General features: G+C 33.7%; 1 protein-coding gene across 1 annotated transcript in view; it reads left to right on the top strand.

Annotated features, from left to right (window-relative positions):
• LOC118183554 (guanylate cyclase 32E-like) overlaps positions 1 to 22,088 on the top strand; it is a 459,050-nt gene that overhangs the window by 427,673 nt on the left and 9,289 nt on the right. Inside the window, exons 19-21 of the mRNA XM_085817033.1 lie at positions 2,706 to 2,829; positions 12,315 to 12,558; positions 15,516 to 15,614. Of these exons, the coding sequence (XP_085673159.1) occupies positions 2,706 to 2,829; positions 12,315 to 12,558; positions 15,516 to 15,614 (467 nt within the window). The remainder of the gene's footprint in view (positions 1 to 2,705; positions 2,830 to 12,314; positions 12,559 to 15,515; positions 15,615 to 22,088) is intronic.

The raw sequence follows: 22,088 nt of genomic DNA, 5'->3' as shown, positions 1-22,088 counted from the left end.
AAGACAGACTACCTCTAAGCAAAGCCGACATTTCTTAAATAATCCTGTACTATGATCCCTAAATAAACTGAGATACATCTGTTTTTATTAACAAAGTCAATCAAAATTTCGGGTCAGAATACACTGACTTCTCATCCTTTTCTTAGGAACTTATTCTAATCTTTACTGTACGCTGTTAGCATATCTACGGTCAGATCCAATCATAAATTCAGCATACCTAGACTAGAAGAAAAACACGCTAATGTGACAATCAAAATCGTAAAAACAACCTTGTATTTAGCGCAAGTATAATGAAACACTTAATCGATTTCGAGGGTAGCTAAAGGTCCCTCCTCATCAGGAGAAAGAAATACCTAGAAAGAAGAAAATAAAGGAGAAGGAGTCTCAGAAACACGTGGTCCTTATCAGCACTGCACGTGGTTATAACTGGATTTTTAATCAGAGTTGCACTGGCCACCTACTTTTACTGAGCCCGGCTATCTGATCGAGCATAAAGGAAAAGAAAAATTAGTGAAGTTAAAATAGGGAGCGACGGGCAAATGCACCTTCACGCTCAAAATCTGAACTTCAAATAATGGAAAGCTTAGACTTTGAACGGATTTTTATACCCTCTGGTAGTACCAAACGCGAGGAGGTATTCTTGGTGATTTCAAATTATTAGTAGGTGGAATAAGTGAAATCTCTTATGCCACCTATTACTAATTGCGCTAGGCTTTATGCTCTTCCAAAAGTCCACAAAACCGGTATTCCTTTTCGACCAATTGTTTCCAACATAGATACTGCTTCATATCCTTTGGCCAAATATTTAGTTTCCAGATTTTCTTCTCTACTTGCTAACAATATTCACAGTGTAAAAAATTCTCTTGTCATTGATAAACTTAAAAATATTTCTCCACTTCCTTCCATTATGGTTTCATTTGATGTCAAATCACTGTTTACTAATGTTCCGGTCGAAGGAGCACTTAATTGCCTTGAAACTAGGCTTCGGGAATTTCACTTCACACATACAGTCCGGTATTTGCTGACATTTATATGCACTATTTTGAGATGAAATTATTTGATAAACTATCTTTTCGTCTTTGGATTCGGTATGTTGAGGACACTTTCGCACTTTTTGACGGTTATAAAGAGGATTTATCCGAGATTCTATCTATTATGAATTCAATTGATCCAGCCATCCAATTCACTCTTGAAATTGAATCCAACAATTCCCTCCCCTTCGTTGATATTCTTATAATTCGCAATGAAACTGATTTTAGCACCACTGTGTACCGTAAACCCTTTGCAGTTTGTTTACCACCCCATGCCAAGTCATGCCACCCTGTTTAAGCAAAAAATGGCTTCTTTTTACTATTATGTATTCCGCGCGCTTAAAGTTTGTTCCTCTGAATCTTTGCTTACCAATGAACTTAATTATTTGAGAGCAGTTGCGATTGACCGTGGATTTTCTCCCGTGATTATTGATAAAGCCGTTAAAAGAAAAAAAAAAGAAAAAAAAATTCAGATTCCCATCAAAGAAGACATTCCACTGTTAGAAATAATATTAATGACCTTGTCGTGCTTCCATTTTATCCTTCTGTTAGCTATAAAATTGCACGGATTCTCCAGAAATTCAATTTTCAAGTCGGTTTCTCCCCTATTAATAAAACTGAACCTTCGATTCTAAAAGATTGCGTTTCTGTCTTGAATTCTTGGGGAATTTATAGTATATTGTGTCAGTGTGGTTTAAGATATATTGGCCAAACAAAAAGAGCGTTGAAGTTTCGTATCAAGGAACACGAATCTTATGTCAGAAAAGGCGAAATTAACAAGTCTTCAATAGCGTATTATAGTTGGACATTTAACCATAATTTTGACTTTGGGTCTGCAAAAATTATCCAAAAGGCTTCTTCCATGGGTGAATTGGATTTTCTTGAGGCTTTTCACATTCACAAAGATTTAGCAGGTTTAGTTAATGATTTGAAGTCCAATCCAGTCCTTCCGAATGCCTTTAAAATTCTACTATCTTATTTCAGTTATTTTTGCCGATAGATGGCGTTACCTCCTCGCGTTTGGTACTACCAGAGGGTATAAAAATCCGTTCAAAGTCTAAGCTTTCCATTATTTGAAGTTCAGATTTTGAGCGTGAAGGTGCATTTGCCCGTCGCTCCCTATTTTAACTTCACTAATTTTTCTTGTCCTTTATGCTTGATCAGATAGCCTGGCTCAGTAAAAGTAGGCGGCCAGTGCAACTCTGATTAAAAATCCAGTTATAACCACGTGCGGTGCTGATAAGGACCATGTGTTTCTGAGACTGCTTCTCCTTTATTTACTTCTTTCTAGTTATTTCTTTCTCCTGATGAGGAGGGACCTTTAGCTGCCCTCGAAATCGATTGAGTGTTTCAGTATACTTACGCTAAATACAGGGTTGTTTTTACGATTTTGATTTTCAGCATACCTCTTTGCAACAAACAAAACAAGAATAAGTAACAGAACACATTAAAACATTCAAGCAATGAAACAGCCATTATATATCTTATAACTCATCATAAATTGTTTTTTACCTTCATGACTGGCATAATATAACTTTATATTTGGTTTTATGTTTTATGTTGCTTTGTTTTATAAATGTAGCCTGACTGGTATAAAATAATTTTATAATTGCATTTGCAAATAAAAAAATTTTGTCTTTTAAATACGAATACTAATACGAAATGCATTTGTAGACCTGTTGCGGAGCAGCTGTTAAGAGGTGAGAAGGTAGAGGCGGAAAGTTTTGATTCTGTTACTATCTACTTCAGTGATATTGTAGGATTCACCTCCCTCTCAGCAATTAGTACACCACTGCAAGTGAGTCTACTTCATTTTTAAAACCATATTTCCTAGATTAACCGTCTGAGAACCTAGATTAACCTTCTAAGATTATATGCTCTAGCATTCATTAAAATCTTCTAATGAAGTTTTCTTGTAGGTTAATCATCTTATTCTAAAAATCTTTATTGTAAATTCTTTTGAAAATTTCAAGTTTCTATAGCTCATAATTTTTATTGAAAAAGTTATTTTTTGCTACTGTTACAATTTTGAACATATATAAACAGTTTTAGTGAAATTATATGTGGAATTGTTGTATTTTCTTGTATAATATAACACGAAAATCCGAAGAAGCGATACTTTGCCAGAAAAGAAAGAGTACATGAGCAAGTCTATTTAGCATTGAGTAAATGGCTCTCTTGCTAAATTGGTAAGATATCGCAATGCTGCCGATGGTTTTGGCGACTAATTTGTTTCACCAAATCTTGCAAAAAAATTGCCAAAAGTCGCTGAATTTGGCGTCATTTTAGTCTGGCTCTTGTATAACTGTAATGGGTATTGTAATTGAATAATTGTAACGGGTATTGGAATTGAATAACTGTAATTAATCTATATGTGCAGCTATAACCTCATCCAAGAAGATCTAGAAAAAGCTCTACTGCTATGGTTCCAGCAGGTTAGATATTGAAATTTTCCGATAAATGGACTCCTACTGCAGAAGCTGATTAATTGGCAAGTCGAGTGGGTATTGAAGATTTCAAATGTAGTGATGGATGGCTTTTTCGATTTAAGTCAAGACACAATACGCTCACTTCTAAACGTTAAGCATGGAGAGGAAAATTCTAATTTCCCGAAGCCAATCAGAATTGAAGAGGATGCAGAAGTAGTTGAAAGTATGCCAATATGTTAGGTAACAGCCAATCTCGCTTTCATGTCAAGAAATATGGGAAGAAGCCAGCTTTATGAAGGGTTACAGAAGTTGATTGTAAGTGCTGATAGAAGGCGTTTAAAACTTTCGTACAATTTGTTTTCAAGACATACGTGTCTCTATGACTTCCAGAAGACAAATGGAAGATTCTGAGCGTGCGTTGGTGTGCTGTGGGGCGCATTGAAGCAGGAAAGTCGATCACAGATGTTTCTCTTCTCTTCGGCGTTCATCATTCTGTAATTTCACGTTTGTGGAAACAATTCCAAACCGCGCAGACAGTTGTTCGAAGACCCATAGCCGTCGCCCAAGGGTTACAACCCCCGCGGCCAGCATATTCGTCCGACCTTAATCCCATTGAAAATCTTTGGGATGCTCTCGGCCGTACGGTATCTTCACGTTTCCCACTCTTATTGAGCTGGAAACTTCTCTACAAGAAGAATGGCGATTGCTTAATTCTGCGGGGGTTGACCACTTAATTGAAAGCATGGTCACAAGGTGTAAACTTTGTATACAGATGAGGGGGGGGATCACATACCCTATTAATGCCCTTTTTTCATTTTATGCTGTTTATTTCCACTTTATACATAATTCTGTTTAAGTCTCCAGTATGTCATTATCTGATAACTTACAAAAATTTAATATTGTTTTCACTTCTATATATAATTATTGATTTTGTTTTATGCATAACTATATATGCTACTTTCCTACCAAATTTTGTGTTAATCAAAGGAGTATTTGTTGATTTTTTTGCATTTTACATCTTCGTACTTAACTTTTGGAAGTGAGTGTATCTCTTATCAAATTGTAATGAGGCCAAAGCTCTGACGTAAACGAAGACGTATGCATCAATTTCGGTAGGAAACTGCCAGACTTTTCTCTACTTACCTACCAAAACATATTTTAAATGCGGACGAAACAGCATTTTTTAATAAAATCTTGCGAAACAAGAGATTACATTTTAAGAAGGATGCTTGCGTAGGAGGTAAAAGCAGTAAACAGAGGATTACAGCTTAATTTGTGCTGATATGTATGGGAACGAAAAGCTTAAATAATTAGTGATTGGAGTCCAGAATCCTCTATGTTTTAAAGGAATTCGAACACTGCCAGTTGATTATGTAACCAATATAAAAACATGGATGAAACGAGATATCTTCAGTAACTGGTTAAAAGGAATAGATAAGCAGTTTTCGAGGGAAAAGTGTAAAATTTTCTTATTTGTGGATAACGCAACCTGCCAAAATAACCCTCCAGAGCTCGGTCCTATACAGGTTGAATATTTGCCGCCAAACACAACTGCGAAGCTACAACCAATGGATCAAGGAATCTTACAGAATCTTAATTTGTGCTGATATCGATAAATTATCGTAATAGACTCTTACAACAGATCACCTTTTCTTTATATTGCAATGAAAACTACGACATTAGTGTGCTGACAGCTGTAAATGATCTATACGCCGCATGGGGTGCTGTTAAAGAAAGCACAATTAGTAATTGCTTTCGTCGTGCTAAATTCATACACACCGAAGAGAACAAACGTATCGAAGAGTGTGACGATATTGATACAGTTTTACTGAATTAAAAAAAATTAAGTGAGATGACGCTACTTTTTCTGATTATGTAAGGGTAAATGAAGATTTAGAAGTCTGTGAAAAACCGAGCGATGACGATATAATAAAAACTTACCAATAAGATGAAAAAGAAGAGACCTTATCGGATTCAAAAAAGAATGCACAGACTGTTAAGCGACCTAATGATCAAATTCTGAAAGCATTTATTCAGATTCTTCTGGAAATGAATTGAAATGTTTACTTGAAATCGATAAGCTGGCTGAAAAATGTAGGCATAAATAAACAAAACCAAACTTTACAGTTTTTCCCAAAAGTGTAATTAATATTTTTAATTAAAATTTACTTTCTACACTGACTACCAATAAGTATTTGGACACCTATGCAAATGACGATGTCTGCGGTCCTAAGGTACGTCACGGACTCCGCTGGTATTTATCGTATAGGAAACAGCATCGGCTTTAATCGCATGCAAGATGACTCGCAGTTCGGAGCTCTCTGATTTCTAGAAAGGTATAATTATCGGGTATCACAAATGTTGCCGATCCTTAAGGGACATATCTAGCGATCTGAAGTACCCAAAATCGACAGTGGCCTATGTGATTAAGAGGTGGAAGGTGAGAGGTAATTGTCGGAATGTGCCCGGAGTCGGCAGACCAACAAAACTGGGAGATAGAGACCGACAAGTGCTGTCCAGAGAAATTCGGAAGAACCGCACCCAACCGATGGCTCTCATCCGCGAGGAGTTTCAACAGGCATCCGGGAGTATTGTTTCAAAGAATACCATCCGTAAGGAAGCACATCTGCTTGGTTTTCATGGTCGTGCTACTGCCCATAAGCCTTTGATCACAACAAGTCCAACCGCGCTGCTCGGTTAATGTGGTGCAAAGCACATCGAAATTGGATCGTAGATCAGTGGAAACGGGTTCTTTGGAGTGACGAATCAAGGTTCACCCTTTACCGTTCGGATGTCAGGGTCTGGGTCTGGCGTCTACCTGGAGAACGTCTCCTGCCAGAATGCATTGTGCCGACAGACAAGTTCGGCGGAGGTGGAATTATGGTCTGGGGGTGTTTCTCCTGGTATGGGCTGGGACCCTTGGTCCCCATTCATGTTAAGCTCAACTCCGATGCCTACTGCACTATTTTGAACAATGTGCTTCCTACGTTGGGGCAGTTTTAGGGATTGCACCCCTGTTACTTTCAGGACGACACTGCCAGTTGTCATGTTTCGACGTTAACCAAGGCTTGTTATGGTGCCAATGGAGTTCATCGAATGGACTGGCCTGTCCAGACCTGAACTCTATAGAGAACCTCTGGGACGAGTTGCATCGCCGAATTCAGGGGTGCTGTACCCGTGCAAAATCGGTGAAGGAATTTTTATGTCTTCTCCAAGCCGAGTGGAAGAAAATACCACTAGCTGTCATACAAAGATCTGTGGAAAGTATGCCCCGGAGGGTCCACGCTGTAATTACCTCTCGTGGAGGCTCTACCAACTATTGATTTTGAATAAAGTTAGTTTTTCTTTTCTATCACAGGTGTCCAAATACTTATTGGTAGTCAATGTACTGCATATATTCTGCTTCATTTTGTGATTAATGTAAGTATTTATTGCTTTTTAATAAGTTTAATTTTTATATAACACAGTATAATATATTTTCTGGAATTATACATATTAGGAGATTTTTCTTCTTCAATGATAGACTTTTAAAGTTATATTTTCTTTTAATATCGGATAATTCGAACTGTTTTCTGAGAACCTTTGAGATAGAGCTAACGAACATGCACGGTATATAAGACTGCAGAGAAGATCAGTTTGGATGTAGTAGTAGTTAGTTCAGAGCTGAATGCGGAGATAATCGCGACAGCTTTGCCTTTTAGACACGATTTGCATTCATTGTACTGTGTTTAGCGCTTTTAGTAGTTTGAAATTTTACTACTGATTTTACTCTGTGATACTGTGAACAACTATTCGACTATTTTTGTGGAAAATTACAGAACTGCGAAGTATTTCTTTTCTTAAAATAAATTTTATTAGGCTATCAACGGTTCTGTGTGTATTCAGTCTCTTATGAACCCGTACCAACGCAACACAACTAAATTATGCAGATTGTTTATTAAGATTTTTATAAGTTTCATCTTTTAGGAACAAACATTGCACACATAGGTATAAAATTTAAGGACTCGAAAATTATTATTAATTCATCTGAAAATTAGAAATACAACTTCCTTCTAATATTGAATGACTTATGCTTAACAGAGATAGTGTAATACGTAGAATAAGTACGGTTGAAGAGTATTTGTGTTATTAGAGGAAATTTGATTTAAATTAATTATTGGCAGTTTTTTTACAGCTGCATGAGAATTCATATTCAAAAAAGATTGAACAGAAGGAAAAATAGTCTGACAAAAGCATAAACTTAATATAGTTTACGCTTTCTTGTTACAATTTGTTTTTTTCCTTCCAGTAGTGTAAAAAAGCGTTCCACTGCTCTAAAAAATTAGTACATTTCAAAAATATTTTCCAACATCATCTCGCGTGTTATGGCAAAACAAACCAATTTGGATAAATCAGGTTACGGCTGAGAACGATTTGTTAAAATTGAAGTTATTATATTATAACAATGAAAAATATAGTAAATTCTAAAAACATAGATTATCAGCAGTGGCGTCGCGATGGAGGGACAAGGGGGGACATCTGTCTCCGGGCGTAGCATTCAGGGGGCGCCAAACTTATGTTACGAAATTTTAGAATGCAATGTTTCCCATTCTTGGCAGACAGAAAAGGGCAAAAACTCTTAATTTGTCCCCGGGCTCTGAAAACCCTAGTTACGCCTCTGCTTATCAGAACAAACGTTCTTTATGCAATTTTAAATATTCTAGATATGTTTAAAGCTATTTTCAATACCTTTGTATTTTCTAGTCTCATTTTTATTCGATTAAATTCTGATTTCCAACAAGGATTGAAGTGCTTACTTGCTCTTCCAGATTTATTTCCGCAATCTTACATCCGATATCTTTTTAGGACAATTTATCTAATTAATTTATAATTTCTACAATAATAAATACCGAAAAACGGCAACTTTTTCTCTCAAGCATGCTTTTCAATAATTTTATTCAATTTAACAATAGCATCTTTAAACAAATACAGGGAATTCCAATGGGAGGTAATTTTTCAAGTTCTGTCTGTGAATTATTCCTTTTTACAAAAGAATTGACCTTTGTCCGTTCACTCAGTAAAGAAGAACATAAATTTTACCAACACATCTATCGATATATTGATGATGTCATTGCCTTTAACAACTACAACAAAATAGAAGTTGCTAATATCTACCCTACATACTTAAAACTAAATAATACAACTACGGTGCAACATAATGTAGTCTACCTTGATTTACATATTATTGAATACAATTTAATAAAAGTTTACGACAAAAGAAGAGAATTCAATTTTTCAACACTAAAATTAACCAACTAGAATTCAAATATTTCCAAAAGAGTCATCCTAAACGCTATCTATTCACAGCTACTTAGAATAAAAAGAATTTGCAATATAACAAAACACCTTCAAGAAGCTTCGTGATAATTTTGAAAAATAACCTAATTCCTCAAAAAATAATTAAAAATACCTTAAAAAAGCTGGCATTAGCCTTACCAACTTTTTGATTTTTTGAGTTAGATAATGATATTTTATACTTAAAGCCCAATGGAACGGTATAAAGTGGATGGCTGATTCTGAGAATCTAATGTAAAAATGTACAGATAATTCTTCTCACTACGATTACTTTCCTCCTAAAAAAAATTTTTGGCACAATACTTTTAATACTATTTTTAAATAGTTCTAAATTACTTTGATGGCCAATTCTCCTCCTGTTATTAACAAACGGGCCTTTTCGTTTTTCACTGAAGCTTGATCGCCCTCTAGCTTGAAAAATTACGACTTTTATTAACAAATGACTGTTTTTTCCATTTTACTCTTACTTTTGTGGCCATGTTAAGTAATTTTAGCTGATTTAGCCATTTTCAAGTTATGAAACAGTTCTTATTCTTAAAACAACTTGACTGACGCCATTTTGAACTTTTTCCACGTCTTTCCAAGTCTGTCGACCCTCCTTTAGTTTTGGGGGCGAGTTCCCGCCAACGGACAGTCTTTACACATTGGCTGTTGCTCAGTGACTTTGTTTCCCCCTTCTGACGTCACACGGCGAGTAGGAGAGCAATGAAAACACAGGGGGGAATTACAACTCCTTTCAATTTATGCTTCACGATAGAGAACACTGCATAACTACAGGTCTGTTTTTTATGTTTCTTTTACAAAAAAATTTCTTTATCTTAGCAAGACCCACCCTGTTAGATTTCATTTAAATTTAGTTTCAAATTTCTAATATTTATAAAGGTTTAATTCTTTAAGCTTGTAGGTCCAGCCCATACGTTATTGTATATTTTGACTAATAGCAGACCGCTATTTATTATTATTTTTATTATTGCTTTACATCGGAGTTGCATTTCCATTTTTTACACCTTAATGTGTCATTTTATGCGGATGCGTCGGGAAACTGGAACAGAGAATTGAGACTAAAAAACTTTTTAGGGCAGTTTATCTAATTAATCAAAAATTTCGTAACGCAAAAGTTTCAATTGTCTGTTCCGGCGAAACGCGTAATGGAGTTAGCTTGGTTCGACGTTTAACCAGAAATTTCCCTTGAAAAGCCAGATTGGACCTCGAATTGAGCTAATTTACCATTTTCCGCTTTGTAATTTTTATATGTTTTTATTTGTTTTATTTGTTTTAACTTGTTCCATCGATAGGTTTTTTATATGTTTTAATGTGTCACATCGATTGGTATTTTACTGTATTTTTTGCCTTTAACTTGTATCCAACGATTAGTATTTTACTGTGTTTTATAATTTACATTTTATCTCGCGTGTAGCCTAATTTTTCACCCTTCAATGTCTTTGTTTTTTTATAAAACTGTGTTGAACCTTTTCTTGGAGCCACAGCTCCTGGTAACTTTTTGGCGAGCTAGCTACAATTTCTCTTCTCATTTCTTTAATTTTGCAGCATATTGCGCAAAAGTTTTTGAACAAATTGGTCTTTTTGGTATAGTACTTACAACCTAGCTTATTAATTTTAAACATATATCTATATATATATAGAGAGAGAGTCTATATATATGTATAGGCTGCAATAAACGTTATATTACCTGTAAAATAACTTTAATGCACGTTCCAGTTAAACCAAAAAAAAAAAAAAAAACAATTTACCCAAATGTTATGTTAGTCCCGAACGTTTCAAATTGTTGCCACCAAATATTATCGCCATGCGTTATTTTTAAAGAAATTAAATAATGAAGAACCTGCATAAATGTATGCAAGTTTCTCTTCTCGAACTGTGAAAAAACAACAGTATCCAGAGCCATGCAATTTCGAATAACGTTGTCTTCCACCCAAACATGGGCACCTGGAAGTCCGACTTTGGAGTTTCGAATTTGTTTTATTATCTATTTCAAATTTTGTAAAACTTTAATGAATTTTTTGTTAACGAATTCAACGCTTTGAAGGCAAGCAGTAGCAGCACTGTACGGAGAAAAATATTTTTATCTGCAGCGCGCGAGACTGTCTGTCGGAAATTCTAAAGACATGCTGTTTTTAAGTATTTTATGATTTTTCTATTGAATCGAATTTTATGTGGCTTATACGCCAATGACGTTATATTTAATAAATAAAGTAAGCATACAAAACATTAATAATAAAAAGATAAAAAAAAGTTTTGTAAAGCCATCTTAGTAAGAAAACTTAATCACTGATATGATGAACTGAGAAATGACTAAAAAAAAAGCAGAAAGATGTGTGCCATCATTGAACACTGCGTTGGGAACTCTGAATGTTCATTTCTATGCTGCTTTTAAAACTTCTGTAATTTTGCTGCTGTAACATACTATATATGATGTAATTCATATGATTACGTATATATATATTGACGTATTCAGTATATGATGTAATCACGCACAAGATGATGCTTAATTAAGCTATATTGGCAAAAATTATGGATTAGTAGGAGTGAATAGTAGGAAACTTATTAATAGGAAATTTAACAAACTCTTTTGGGCTTAACAGACCCGTTAAAATCTGAAATTTTTCAGACTTTTATTAGTCCAAAGGGGCAATTTGCCCAGAAGGACTATTAATTTCGTTTTGGCATTTTGTGTTGTTCACTATAAAAGGCAAATCACTTTTTAAATTATTTCCACCAAATATTAGAGCCCTATATTATATTTAAAGTAATTAAATAATGAAGAATCTGCATAAATGTATGTATGTTTTTTGCATTGTGATAAAACAACGGTACCTAGAACAATCAAATGTTGAATAACGTAATCCTTCCCCGAATATGGGCATCTGGAAGCCCTAATTTGAATTTGTTTTATTATCGATTTCATATTTTGTCACTAATTTTTGATTAACAAACTCAATGATTTCAAAGCAAGGAATGGCAACACTTCGCGGAGGGAACATTTTTTTAGCGCGAGAGACTGTGTATCGGAAATTCTAAAGATATGCTCATTTTAAAATTATTTTGAGCTATTGCTGTTGAATTGAATTTTATGATAAATAAGGTAAATCACAAAACGTTAAAAAAAACGCCCATTTGGGCGTAATTGTAAAATCTGCAAGCTTTTAGATTTTTTTTAATTCTATTAATTTACTCGCAGACTCGATTTTTATTACTTTAATCGCAATTAAGATTGAGTTTCAAATGCCAAATAACAGCATATTAAAAAATTATTAAGAGTTATAAGAAGTATTCAGAATGTGTGCTTAAATTAAATAAGTTTGTCACAGCTTTTAAAATTTCTTCACAGATACTATATCCTTGATTAAATATGAAAGAAGAAAATGGGATTATGAAATTTTGTAGTATTAATATCATATCGGCTCATTTTCTTTATATGATTATATGCAACAGTCATTTATTTGATTGAACTTTATTCATTACATAACTCAAAGCTCACTTTTTAACTATCTTTTAACAGGTCGTGGATCTTCTCAACGACTTGTACACATGTTTCGATTCAATCATAGGAAACTATGATGTCTACAAAGTAGAAACGATAGGCGATGCATATATGGTTGTAAGTGGCTTGCCCATACGTAATGGTGATCGGCATGCCAGCGAGATCGCTTCTTTGGCTCTGAGGCTGTTGGCAGCCATAGAAAATTTCGAAATCAGACACAGGCCCGAAGAAAGATTAAGTCTGAGGATTGGAATCAATTCTGGTAAGTATGGCTAGCAAAATTCTTACTCTCATTGTAACGCATTTCAAGCCACGGTACTGTAAAAAGATTGTTATACCTTGCTTATCAAAGCTAAAGACATGCCCCGAGAGCCTCACCGTTCCAAATGAAATTCTGTATATTCATATTTTGACCCGTTGTATGTAAATATTAAAGGTGAATAAATGACTGAATAGTGGCCCTTCATAAACGCTTTAAAATAAGGAACATATCTAAGACGGCATACCAACCAGAAACACAAGAGCAACTGCAACAGCAAATTGTGGCTGAGTGAACTGTTGTGTGTTCTTTTGCAATGCAGGTGTATAAATCAGCCGTTATTGAATTCAATTTTGATCAGACCCACTTCAGCGTTTTCGGTGCAATTGTAAGATTTCACCTTTTTCGCTATAATGCAAGTGACTTGATCTTAGTAGGAAGCCTGGCGACTGGTGAAGAATAACAATTCAGAAGAACGGTACAAATGGCCCTTTAATTCTCGAACTCTGTAACAAAAGGGACAGTACTTCGTGCATACAGTAACACCGACTACTTGCGGTGAGGAACTTATGGATAGTTTAGCAATAAATTCAAAATGGTAAATAATAGTGCTAGACAGCACAATTTACTTAAAGCTAACAGGCTGACTCCGTTTCGCCATAAGTGATTTAATTATAACTTATGGGGAAACCTACGCTGGAGACAAACTGAATAATGCTGTTAATCTTAGTTGCCGCAACTAAGATTAACAGCCGAAGGATAGAATAACAACGTGCTCTAACTAGCGAAATCACACTCTATCAAACTTTCTCGTTTTATAAGGTATTTCTCCCTCCTTAATAGCGTGCCTTCGTGGTGTAGTGGTTCTGCACACTGGGCCGGTATTCCAGAGGACCGTGGTTCGATTCCCGACGAAGGCGGTTGCTAATTTTTCAATCTCTCTTACTCAAAAAAATATTATAATGTCTCTACATGTTCACCTGTTTAAATATTCTCTTCACTTAGCTTAATTTGCATCCTGGCGAGGAAATGTGAGGAGAAGAAGTTCAGAAAAGATACACCAATTAAAATAAGTGGTTATTCAAACTAAGGGAAACACTAAGCTATCAGTTTCCGTATAAACTGAACAGTTTAATAATTCAAAACAAAACATTTCTCTATTTAATTATCAATTATGGGAAAACGTATTTAGCAACCTCCCAAAATTCGTGCTCCAGACGACTACCTAAGTAGCATATGTTTGGAACTGGCCTTGTTTTGGTTGCGTTATGTTTATCAGCCATTCTTTGCGCATCAGTATATTCTTATTGCTCTTCTTTTTTGAATTATTTAATCTAATAATATAACACGACGCTAATCGCTTTATAAGAAATAACTTAATTGCATAAAAAGTGGATAGGGAAAATCTTAAAACTATGTCCTTGACTTAATACATGTCATTCATTATCTAAATTTGTTATGAGATTTCAATAATTCTAAGTACGTGGCTTTTAATATTGATGTGTTGCTTTATGAGTGAGCTACATTAATGATACTCGGTAGGATTTATATTGTTACGAGTTTTAACATATATATGTGTAAATAATTTTAATGAAATTATATATGAAATTGCGGTGTTTTATTTTTGTTTTTTATGTAATGTAACATGATAATCTTAAGAAGCGAAGCTTTGCCGGAAAAGTAAAAATACAGGGGAAAGTCTATTTAACATTGAGTAAATGGTTATCTCGCTAAATTGGCGAGAAGTCGCCATACTTGGCGACCATTTGGCGACTGTTTGGTCGGTTCCCTATATAACTGTTACGGCTATTTTAACTAAATAACTGTTCCGTCCAGACGGTATAATGGTTAGAGAGCCTACTGTGGTACCGAAGGCCTCGGCTTCGAATCGTGGAGAAGACACGGATGTTTGTAAATGTATAATGTCTTTGCGGCATGGAGCATTCACTCTAAATACATGGCTGGCCGAAAGTCCTTTCGTGTGGTTCGGTGGTAGGGGAGAGGGGTGGGAGACCACCCACTTTCAATAATTTCGAGAAATGCAAAATACTAGAAATCTCTCAGCGGCCTGAGAGGGGTGAGACCACCCACTTTCAATAATTTCGAGAAATGCAAAATACTAGAAATCTCTCAGCGGCCTGAGAGGGGAGAGGGGTGGGAGACCACCCACTTTCAATAATTTCGAGAAATGCAAAATACTAGAAATCTCTCAGCGGCCTGAGAGGGGTGAGACCACCCACTTTCAATAATTTCGAGAAATGCAAAATACTAGAAATCTCTCAGCGGCCTGAGAGGGGTGAGACCACCCACTTTCAATAATTTCGAGAAATTCAAAATACTAGAAATCTCTCAGCGGCCTGAGAGGGGAGAGGGGTGGTAGGGGAGAGGGGTGGGAGACCACCCACTTTCAATAATTTCGAGAAATGCAAAATACTAGAAATCTCTCAGCGGCCTGAAGAAAACTGTATAATAAGACCGAGAAGAGCATCAGTTTCTCAGTTTAGTAGTTGTTGTTAGTTCAGAGCTGAATTCGGAGTATTGAGATGTTCGTGAAAGCTTTGCATTTTAGATACGCTTTTCATTGCTTTGTATTTAACGATCTTAGTGTTTGAAGTGTAACTGCTGATTGTACTCCGTGATACTATGAGGAGCTGTACGCCTATCTTTTCTTAAAGTTCTACAATGTGAAGTGATTCTTTTCGTAAAATAAATTTTATGAAGCTGTAATCGGTTCTGTCTGCATTCAAGCTATTACGATCCCGTATACACGTAGCAATATATTTTGAATATTATTTTAATTCACACATGTCTTTTCTGATGGGATATGCATAAGAAAGGTGAAAATAATGTTGATTTTATGTTAAGACTCTTTCTGTACTGTTCAAGTAGCAGTAAATGTCCAATGCGTGTTCTTTTGTTTATGTGAAATAATTTAGTTCTATATATATCTAAAATTTCAGGTCCTTGTGTTGCCGGCGTTGTGGGTCTTAAGATGCCCAGGTATTGCTTATTCGGCGACACTGTCAACACAGCCTCCAGAATGGAATCTACAGGCGAAGGTTGCTATCTACCCAAGTGATGTTCTTATTCATCTTCCCTAGTGAATTATACGAATATGTATTTATTGTTTTTAAACTTCGAAGGAGATGTTAAATTCGCTTATTCATTCCATTTTTACAGCTCAGTCATATTAATGTTTTAAGCAAAGTTCTAGTACGATTATTGCTTATAAATGTAAACTATATTTCTTTGAAATTGCTTCAAAATGCGGTTATTTGATACGAATTTCTTTACAGCTGTAACAAGTTGTGCAGTGCGGAAAAAAAATGAGACAGTTCTATATCTCCCTTTCTAGTGGGCCGATTGACAAAATTCAAATTGCGTTTTTCATGTCTCGAAAGCGCGACTTAAGATATATATTAGATTTATATATAGCACTATTCTAACATAGGTATTTTGACACAAAATCGGACTTTTTCTGAGAAACCATACCAATTGTTTTACATATTTCGATTCTACGATTCAAATTATGCCAGACTGCCAAGTTTTGTAAAAATCGTCCGACTAGCTTTTAAAAAATTAGCTCTCAAAATTTTAGCTCCTCAATGTTAATTGAATTTGGCACATATTTATTAATATCTCTTTAATTAAACTTTTAAACTTTTTCTATTCTTTCTTTCACATTTCGAAACTTAGGTTCATTCCAAATAAAATTCAGCCATTTTTTGTGTTTTATTTTTAAAATTTATATTTTAAAAAAATTTTATAAATGTTTCGAAAAAAAATTTGAATTAAAACCTATAAAATTTTACCATCATTTTAAAATAGGTGTAGTTCTAAGCATACCTGAAAAAAATTAGAGTTTTTTATTCAAAATTCTCTAAGATATACACGAATTTACATATTTTCGCGTATTGAAATTCGGCACCTTTTTTTTGAGCGATAATAACGCCAAATGTGGTTTATGTATTTTTGTTACAATGAATTGCCACAGCTATTTTTAACCTTAAATTCCAAGTAAATTTTTGCGGAGAATTAATTACAGTGTCTCACAAAAGTGATGGGACACTTGTGCTTTACAAAAGGAAACCGTAATAAAATAAATTAAAAAAACATATAAAATTTTTTGTGGATGTGTTTCATACTTCAATTTAGTAACAATTATTACATAACATACATTTTCTCAAAATATTAAAATATTAATTTCATAAAAATACAATTGTTTAGAACGGAGCAAAAAATGGCTCACATAAGTGATGGAACACCATTAGATACTACTACGTACTATGCAACAAAAATCGTCTGAAGTAAGCAATAAAAATATTTTTGGGGTTTTTATTTTTACTCAAAAGCAATTAGCAATAATTTATAAAATCATCTGCAGTATTTCTCTCCAGTTTGTTTTGGAATTTTTATTTTTTTAGCTCTGTGCAGCCATGAATGCTAAACAAAAAGAAACTTTGCCTGAAATCCGAAAATTAGTTATTAATTTGCATATTTAACGTGGAAAATCTATTAGAGAAACTGCTGAAACAGTTAACTTGAGTCATTCAACAGTTTTCAATATCATTAAACGATATAAAAAGAATCATATGTTTCAGAAAGACCTTGCCGACCATCAAAGCTATCCAATGGAATAAAGCGAATTATCGTTAAAAAAAATCCAAGAATGAGTGCTGATAAAGTTGCTGCTGATTTACAAGCATTATATGAAGTAATTGTTAATCCTGAGACTATTAGAAGAGTAATTCGATCTGCTGGATATCACGGTAGAGCAGCAAGGAAAAAATTCTTCGTGAGTGAAAAAAATAGAAAACTCAGACTGGCTTTCGGAAAATCCAACATAAATAAGAATTCTGATTACTGGAATGAAGTTATATTTGCTGATGAGAGTAAATTTAATATATTTGGTTCTGACGGTAGAATCTTGGTGTGGAGAAAACCCAGGGAAGAATTTCGCAAACAGAACTTGGTGCCAACAGTAAAACATGGTGGAGGAGGAGTTATGGTATGTGGGTGTATATCGTCCGCTGGAGTTGGTAATCTTGTTTTTATTGACAGTAGAATGTATCAGTACAAGTATATTGACATTTTAAATCAAAATTTGAAATCTTCAGCACGAAAATTGAACCTTCATAACGATTTTAAATTCTCCCAGGACAATGACCCCAAACACTGCTTTGAACGTTAGACTCTGGCTGCTGTATAACTGCCCTGAAATAATGAAAACACCACCACAATCTCCAGACTTAAATCCCATAGAGAATATTTGGCTAGAATTGGAATCAAGAATTCGCAAACACACCATTTCTTCAGAACAACAATTAAAATCGGTGCTTCAAGAAGAATAGGGTAAAATCACTCCAGAAATCACAAAAAAAAAAAAAAAAAAAAAAATTATACGAATCTATCCCAAGAAGATTAAATCATGTTTTAAAAGTAAAAGGAAATCCAACAAAATATTAAAACTTTTCAAAAAGTAAAATGTTTGGATAAATATTTGATGGAAAAATAAGTGTCCCATCACTTAGCCATTTTTTGCTCCGTTCTAAACAAGTGTATTTTGATTAAATTAATATTTTAATATTTTGGGGAAATGTATGTTATGTAATAATTGTTACTAAAGTATGAAACACACCCACAAAAACTTTTTACATGTTTTTTTAATTTATTTTACTACAGTTTCCTTTTGTAAAGCAGAAGTGTCCCATCACTTTTGTGAGACACTGTATATGAAATTTATTCCCTCACTGATGCGTAATAAAAATTTATTAATACTATATGAAAAGCTATTTTTTTCAAATTATATATGATATTATTCAAATTTTTAACTTTTTTTTAATGTCTTTCTCTCTTCCTTCCTTCCCTTTTTTTTTTTTTTAATATTTGTAAGAGTAAATTTTTAACTTCGCCGTGTTACCGTCTGCTACTTTACTTTGCATTTAAATTGAATTGTCTAAAACTGAGAAAGTTCGTTTGATGTTTATTTTCACAATATTTTTAAGCAAACAGGACTTTGAAAGTTTGGGTCATGTCCTAGCTTTAAAAAAATATATACAAGTATAAATTTTTACATAAATCCTCTTAAAGAATGTTTTAAGTAGCAATTTTCTGCCGTGTCGTAGATTATATAAAAAACATGTCCTTTAATATAGAAATTATTAAGCTTAAAAATTCTAAATAATACGATTTATATTGTTTGCAGCCGATATAAAAATCGGGCCACTCCGTGGTACAGGATAAGCGCTGCTGGAATGGTTTATTTCTATTTATTCTTATTTAAAACTTTATTTCTAATTAAAATGTCTAGAAAATGAAAAGCTATCTTCAGATGAAACGCATTTGATGTAATTAATATTTTAAAAAATTTGACAAGAATAAAAAATTTATGAAAGTGTAACAATCGAAAAATCTTCATTTTCTTATGATAAGCACTGAAAATAAATGTAGAAGGAAGAAATGTAGGGAGAAAAGGAAGTAACAATTTGAAGGGGATTTTGGCTGTCAGAAAGACCAAGGTGTTTCGAAAAGTTGGATGCTTTTGAATATACTTTCAGAATACTTCAAGTAATTTGGGTTTTCAAAGTGAAAACACTTGCACGTGTACACTAGAAAATATCATTAACTGAGTTTGTGCTAACGGAAAAGACAAAAACGATATCATTGCAGATTAAAGTGAAGAGCGACTGGTTTTCGACTATAGGTTTGTATAAATTTAAATTACGTTATAGAACATCATATAATCATAAACAGAGAATCCCATGATTTTTTGGACGAATTATTTGAATATTCATGAATTTATCCAGTGATATATGTGGATATATGTGGATGTCATCAAGACGTTTTTCTCTTGATGAAACCAGTCTTTCCATTCATCTCCATGCCTTAAAATGCTTATCCTCTAAAGACTGATAAAGGCTCAGACTAAGTACTGATGAAATGGATTGAATTGGATTATTAAATTACGGCAAAGCAAGACTATCTGCCCTAAAAGGCTTTCGTGAAGAACTTTCTAAGAGAAACCAGCTGGCATACACGTTACAATGAGAAAACCACGAAAACGCCCATGCAACCAGCCCATTTTCGAACCCCCGGAGCAAACTACCAGTGTTCAGCGACTTTACCGCTCGGCCGTTACTGGCTTTATGGAATGGAAGGCGATAAATTTATTTAAAATGAATGTCAGAAATACCGAGATGTTTCTAAAAGTTGGATGCTTTTTAATATACTTGCAGAAAGCCTGAAGAAAAAGAGCAAGCCATTAAGAAGAAAAAAATAAATTTTTGCATAAAATTTAGTATTTTTTTTTTTATTTAAAACTTTTTAATCTTATGATATTTGATTCTTGCGATTTCAAAAATAAAATATTTGACTAAAATATGAATAACATTTTAAGAAACTAAATGTAGGATGATAAAATTGTGTAAAAGCAATTTTAATTAATTTTGTAATGTTAAAGCTATTTAAAGCAATATACGCAAGTCATCCTAAGTTAAAATGTCGGTTATACATCTTTCTCATTTACATATCTTTTCTGAACTGAAAGGCGTTTTAACTGTATTTTCTCTTTTAATATATTCAGTTTTCAGATGCATTGTAGTCTGGAACACAAAGTATTATTCCGAAAGAAACGCAATTCAAGTAAATAAAATAAAATCCTGGAAAATTTATATTAATAAATATATTTAAAAATCTCAGTTCGAATGAAAAAATAGTAAATTTGAAGAGACAATGCAACACAAACAATTAAAATAAAAGTCTAAAAATTTAAAAATTACCTAAAATAATAGCTGTGACAAAAAATTAATTATAAAGAAAACTATTTGGAAAAAAAAAAAAAAAAAAAAGATGCACCTGATATTTAAACTACGCGATTCGAATGGGTAAATAGAAAATTTTAAAACAGTTATTCGAAAGAAACAAAGCAACTTAAAGAATTAAAATGAAATTCGAAAAAGGAAAAAAAAATATCTAAAGTAATAACATAAAAATATAATATAAAGAACATTCATTATTTGAAAGAACGTTGTGATTTTTTTCCCTCTCAAGGAAAAGGAAAATAGGTTGCCATATATTAAGAAGTTCGCCAAGCGAACTCTTCTTGGCGCAAACTAAAAAAAAAAGTGCCAACATAAATTTGTGAATTTCTCCGTAAATTTCGCACCAAATTTTACAAAATTTCATATTTGGACATAATTTGAGTCGTAGAATCGAAATATGTAAAACATTTGGCATGTTATTTCAGAAAAAGTCCGATTTTGTGTCAAAATACCTATGATGGAATAGTGCTGTATATAAATCTGATATATATCCTAAGTCGGGCTTTTGAGACATGAAGAACGCATTTTGAATTTCTCCAGTCGGCCCAGTAGAACGGGAGATGTATAACTGTCCCCCCTCTTTTTTCCCCGCACTGTACACGTAGCAAAATATCCGTATGGCAAGTCAAACAGCATAATTATTTCCAGAACTTTATATTTGCTTGAGAAGGAGTGCGTATGACCTCAGATTCCCCCATTTTGCACAAATTCTGAATTGCTACACAGAACCTTAAAATAAATACTCATATGAAGTGAGAAATTTCACCTCTCAAGAATAAGGAGGAAATTCAAGGTTGAAAGCTCTTCACAAAGTAACGTCCATAATTGAAATTATTTTTCTTCTTGAGCTCGTCGACGGAGTTACCATAAAGCGCCTAGTTACGCTAAAGAGGAGTTCTCATTTCGAATCCCGATGCCAAGGGCTCTGTTTTTTATCAGTGTTATTAACATATTTATTTTGTCACTTTTTATTTAAAAATATTATTCAAGGAAAATGTTTTAAGAGGCTTATGAAAAAAATTAAATCAAAACCTAATGCATAATCATTTGGGCTATTCTTGCATATTTTCGAGTCAGTGTAAATTCTGTAGAAAAGGTTCTTTTTCGTATTTCAGTCTGTTTTCACCTAAACTCAGTCAGAAGTTCATATGATATTTTTGTTTATTCTTGGTATTTAGCCTTCATAGCAAGCAAATAATATTAAAGGTTTTAGAATGTAAAAAAGAAAGGGTTATTTTCAAAAGAAAATTTCATTGTTTTCTAGTGTTTTGTGAAACATAGTCATATACTAAAATGAAGCAAGAGTAAACAAATAGTAGATATTCCGGACATTAATATACGGGAGAAGATTCTATAAATATTACTGACGTGTGTTCCTGTCTTGACATTCTGAAGAAAAATTATTCTAAAAATGCATTTAACTTGTAATAATCAATCAGTGTGCGTTATGCTTAGGTTTATAAGATGTCTGGAATTTTTAATTGCACCCAGGGCTGTGTCTGGGATTGAAAAATGTCAGGCATATTTAAACGTGATTATTTTTAGTTTAGTTAATCAGTTTCGTGTTACGTGCTTCAGCTTCAATAGAAAGGGATTTTTTCAAATGTAAATAACCTTTAGTCTCCAAAAAGAGATTGATTACAGGTGTTAATGTAATATTTAAATTTGAAAGTGAATTCCAAATCTTCATATAGTAATTTTTAAAAGCACACG

The sequence above is a fragment of the Stegodyphus dumicola genome, chromosome 5 (assembly GCF_044657685.1).
Source record: "Stegodyphus dumicola isolate Sdum_Otavi_A_Nest chromosome 5, ASM4465768v1".
Taxonomy (NCBI): domain Eukaryota; kingdom Metazoa; phylum Arthropoda; class Arachnida; order Araneae; family Eresidae; genus Stegodyphus; species Stegodyphus dumicola.
The sequence above is the reverse complement of the archived record's forward strand: the minus strand, read 5'-3'. Positions and strand labels throughout refer to the sequence as shown.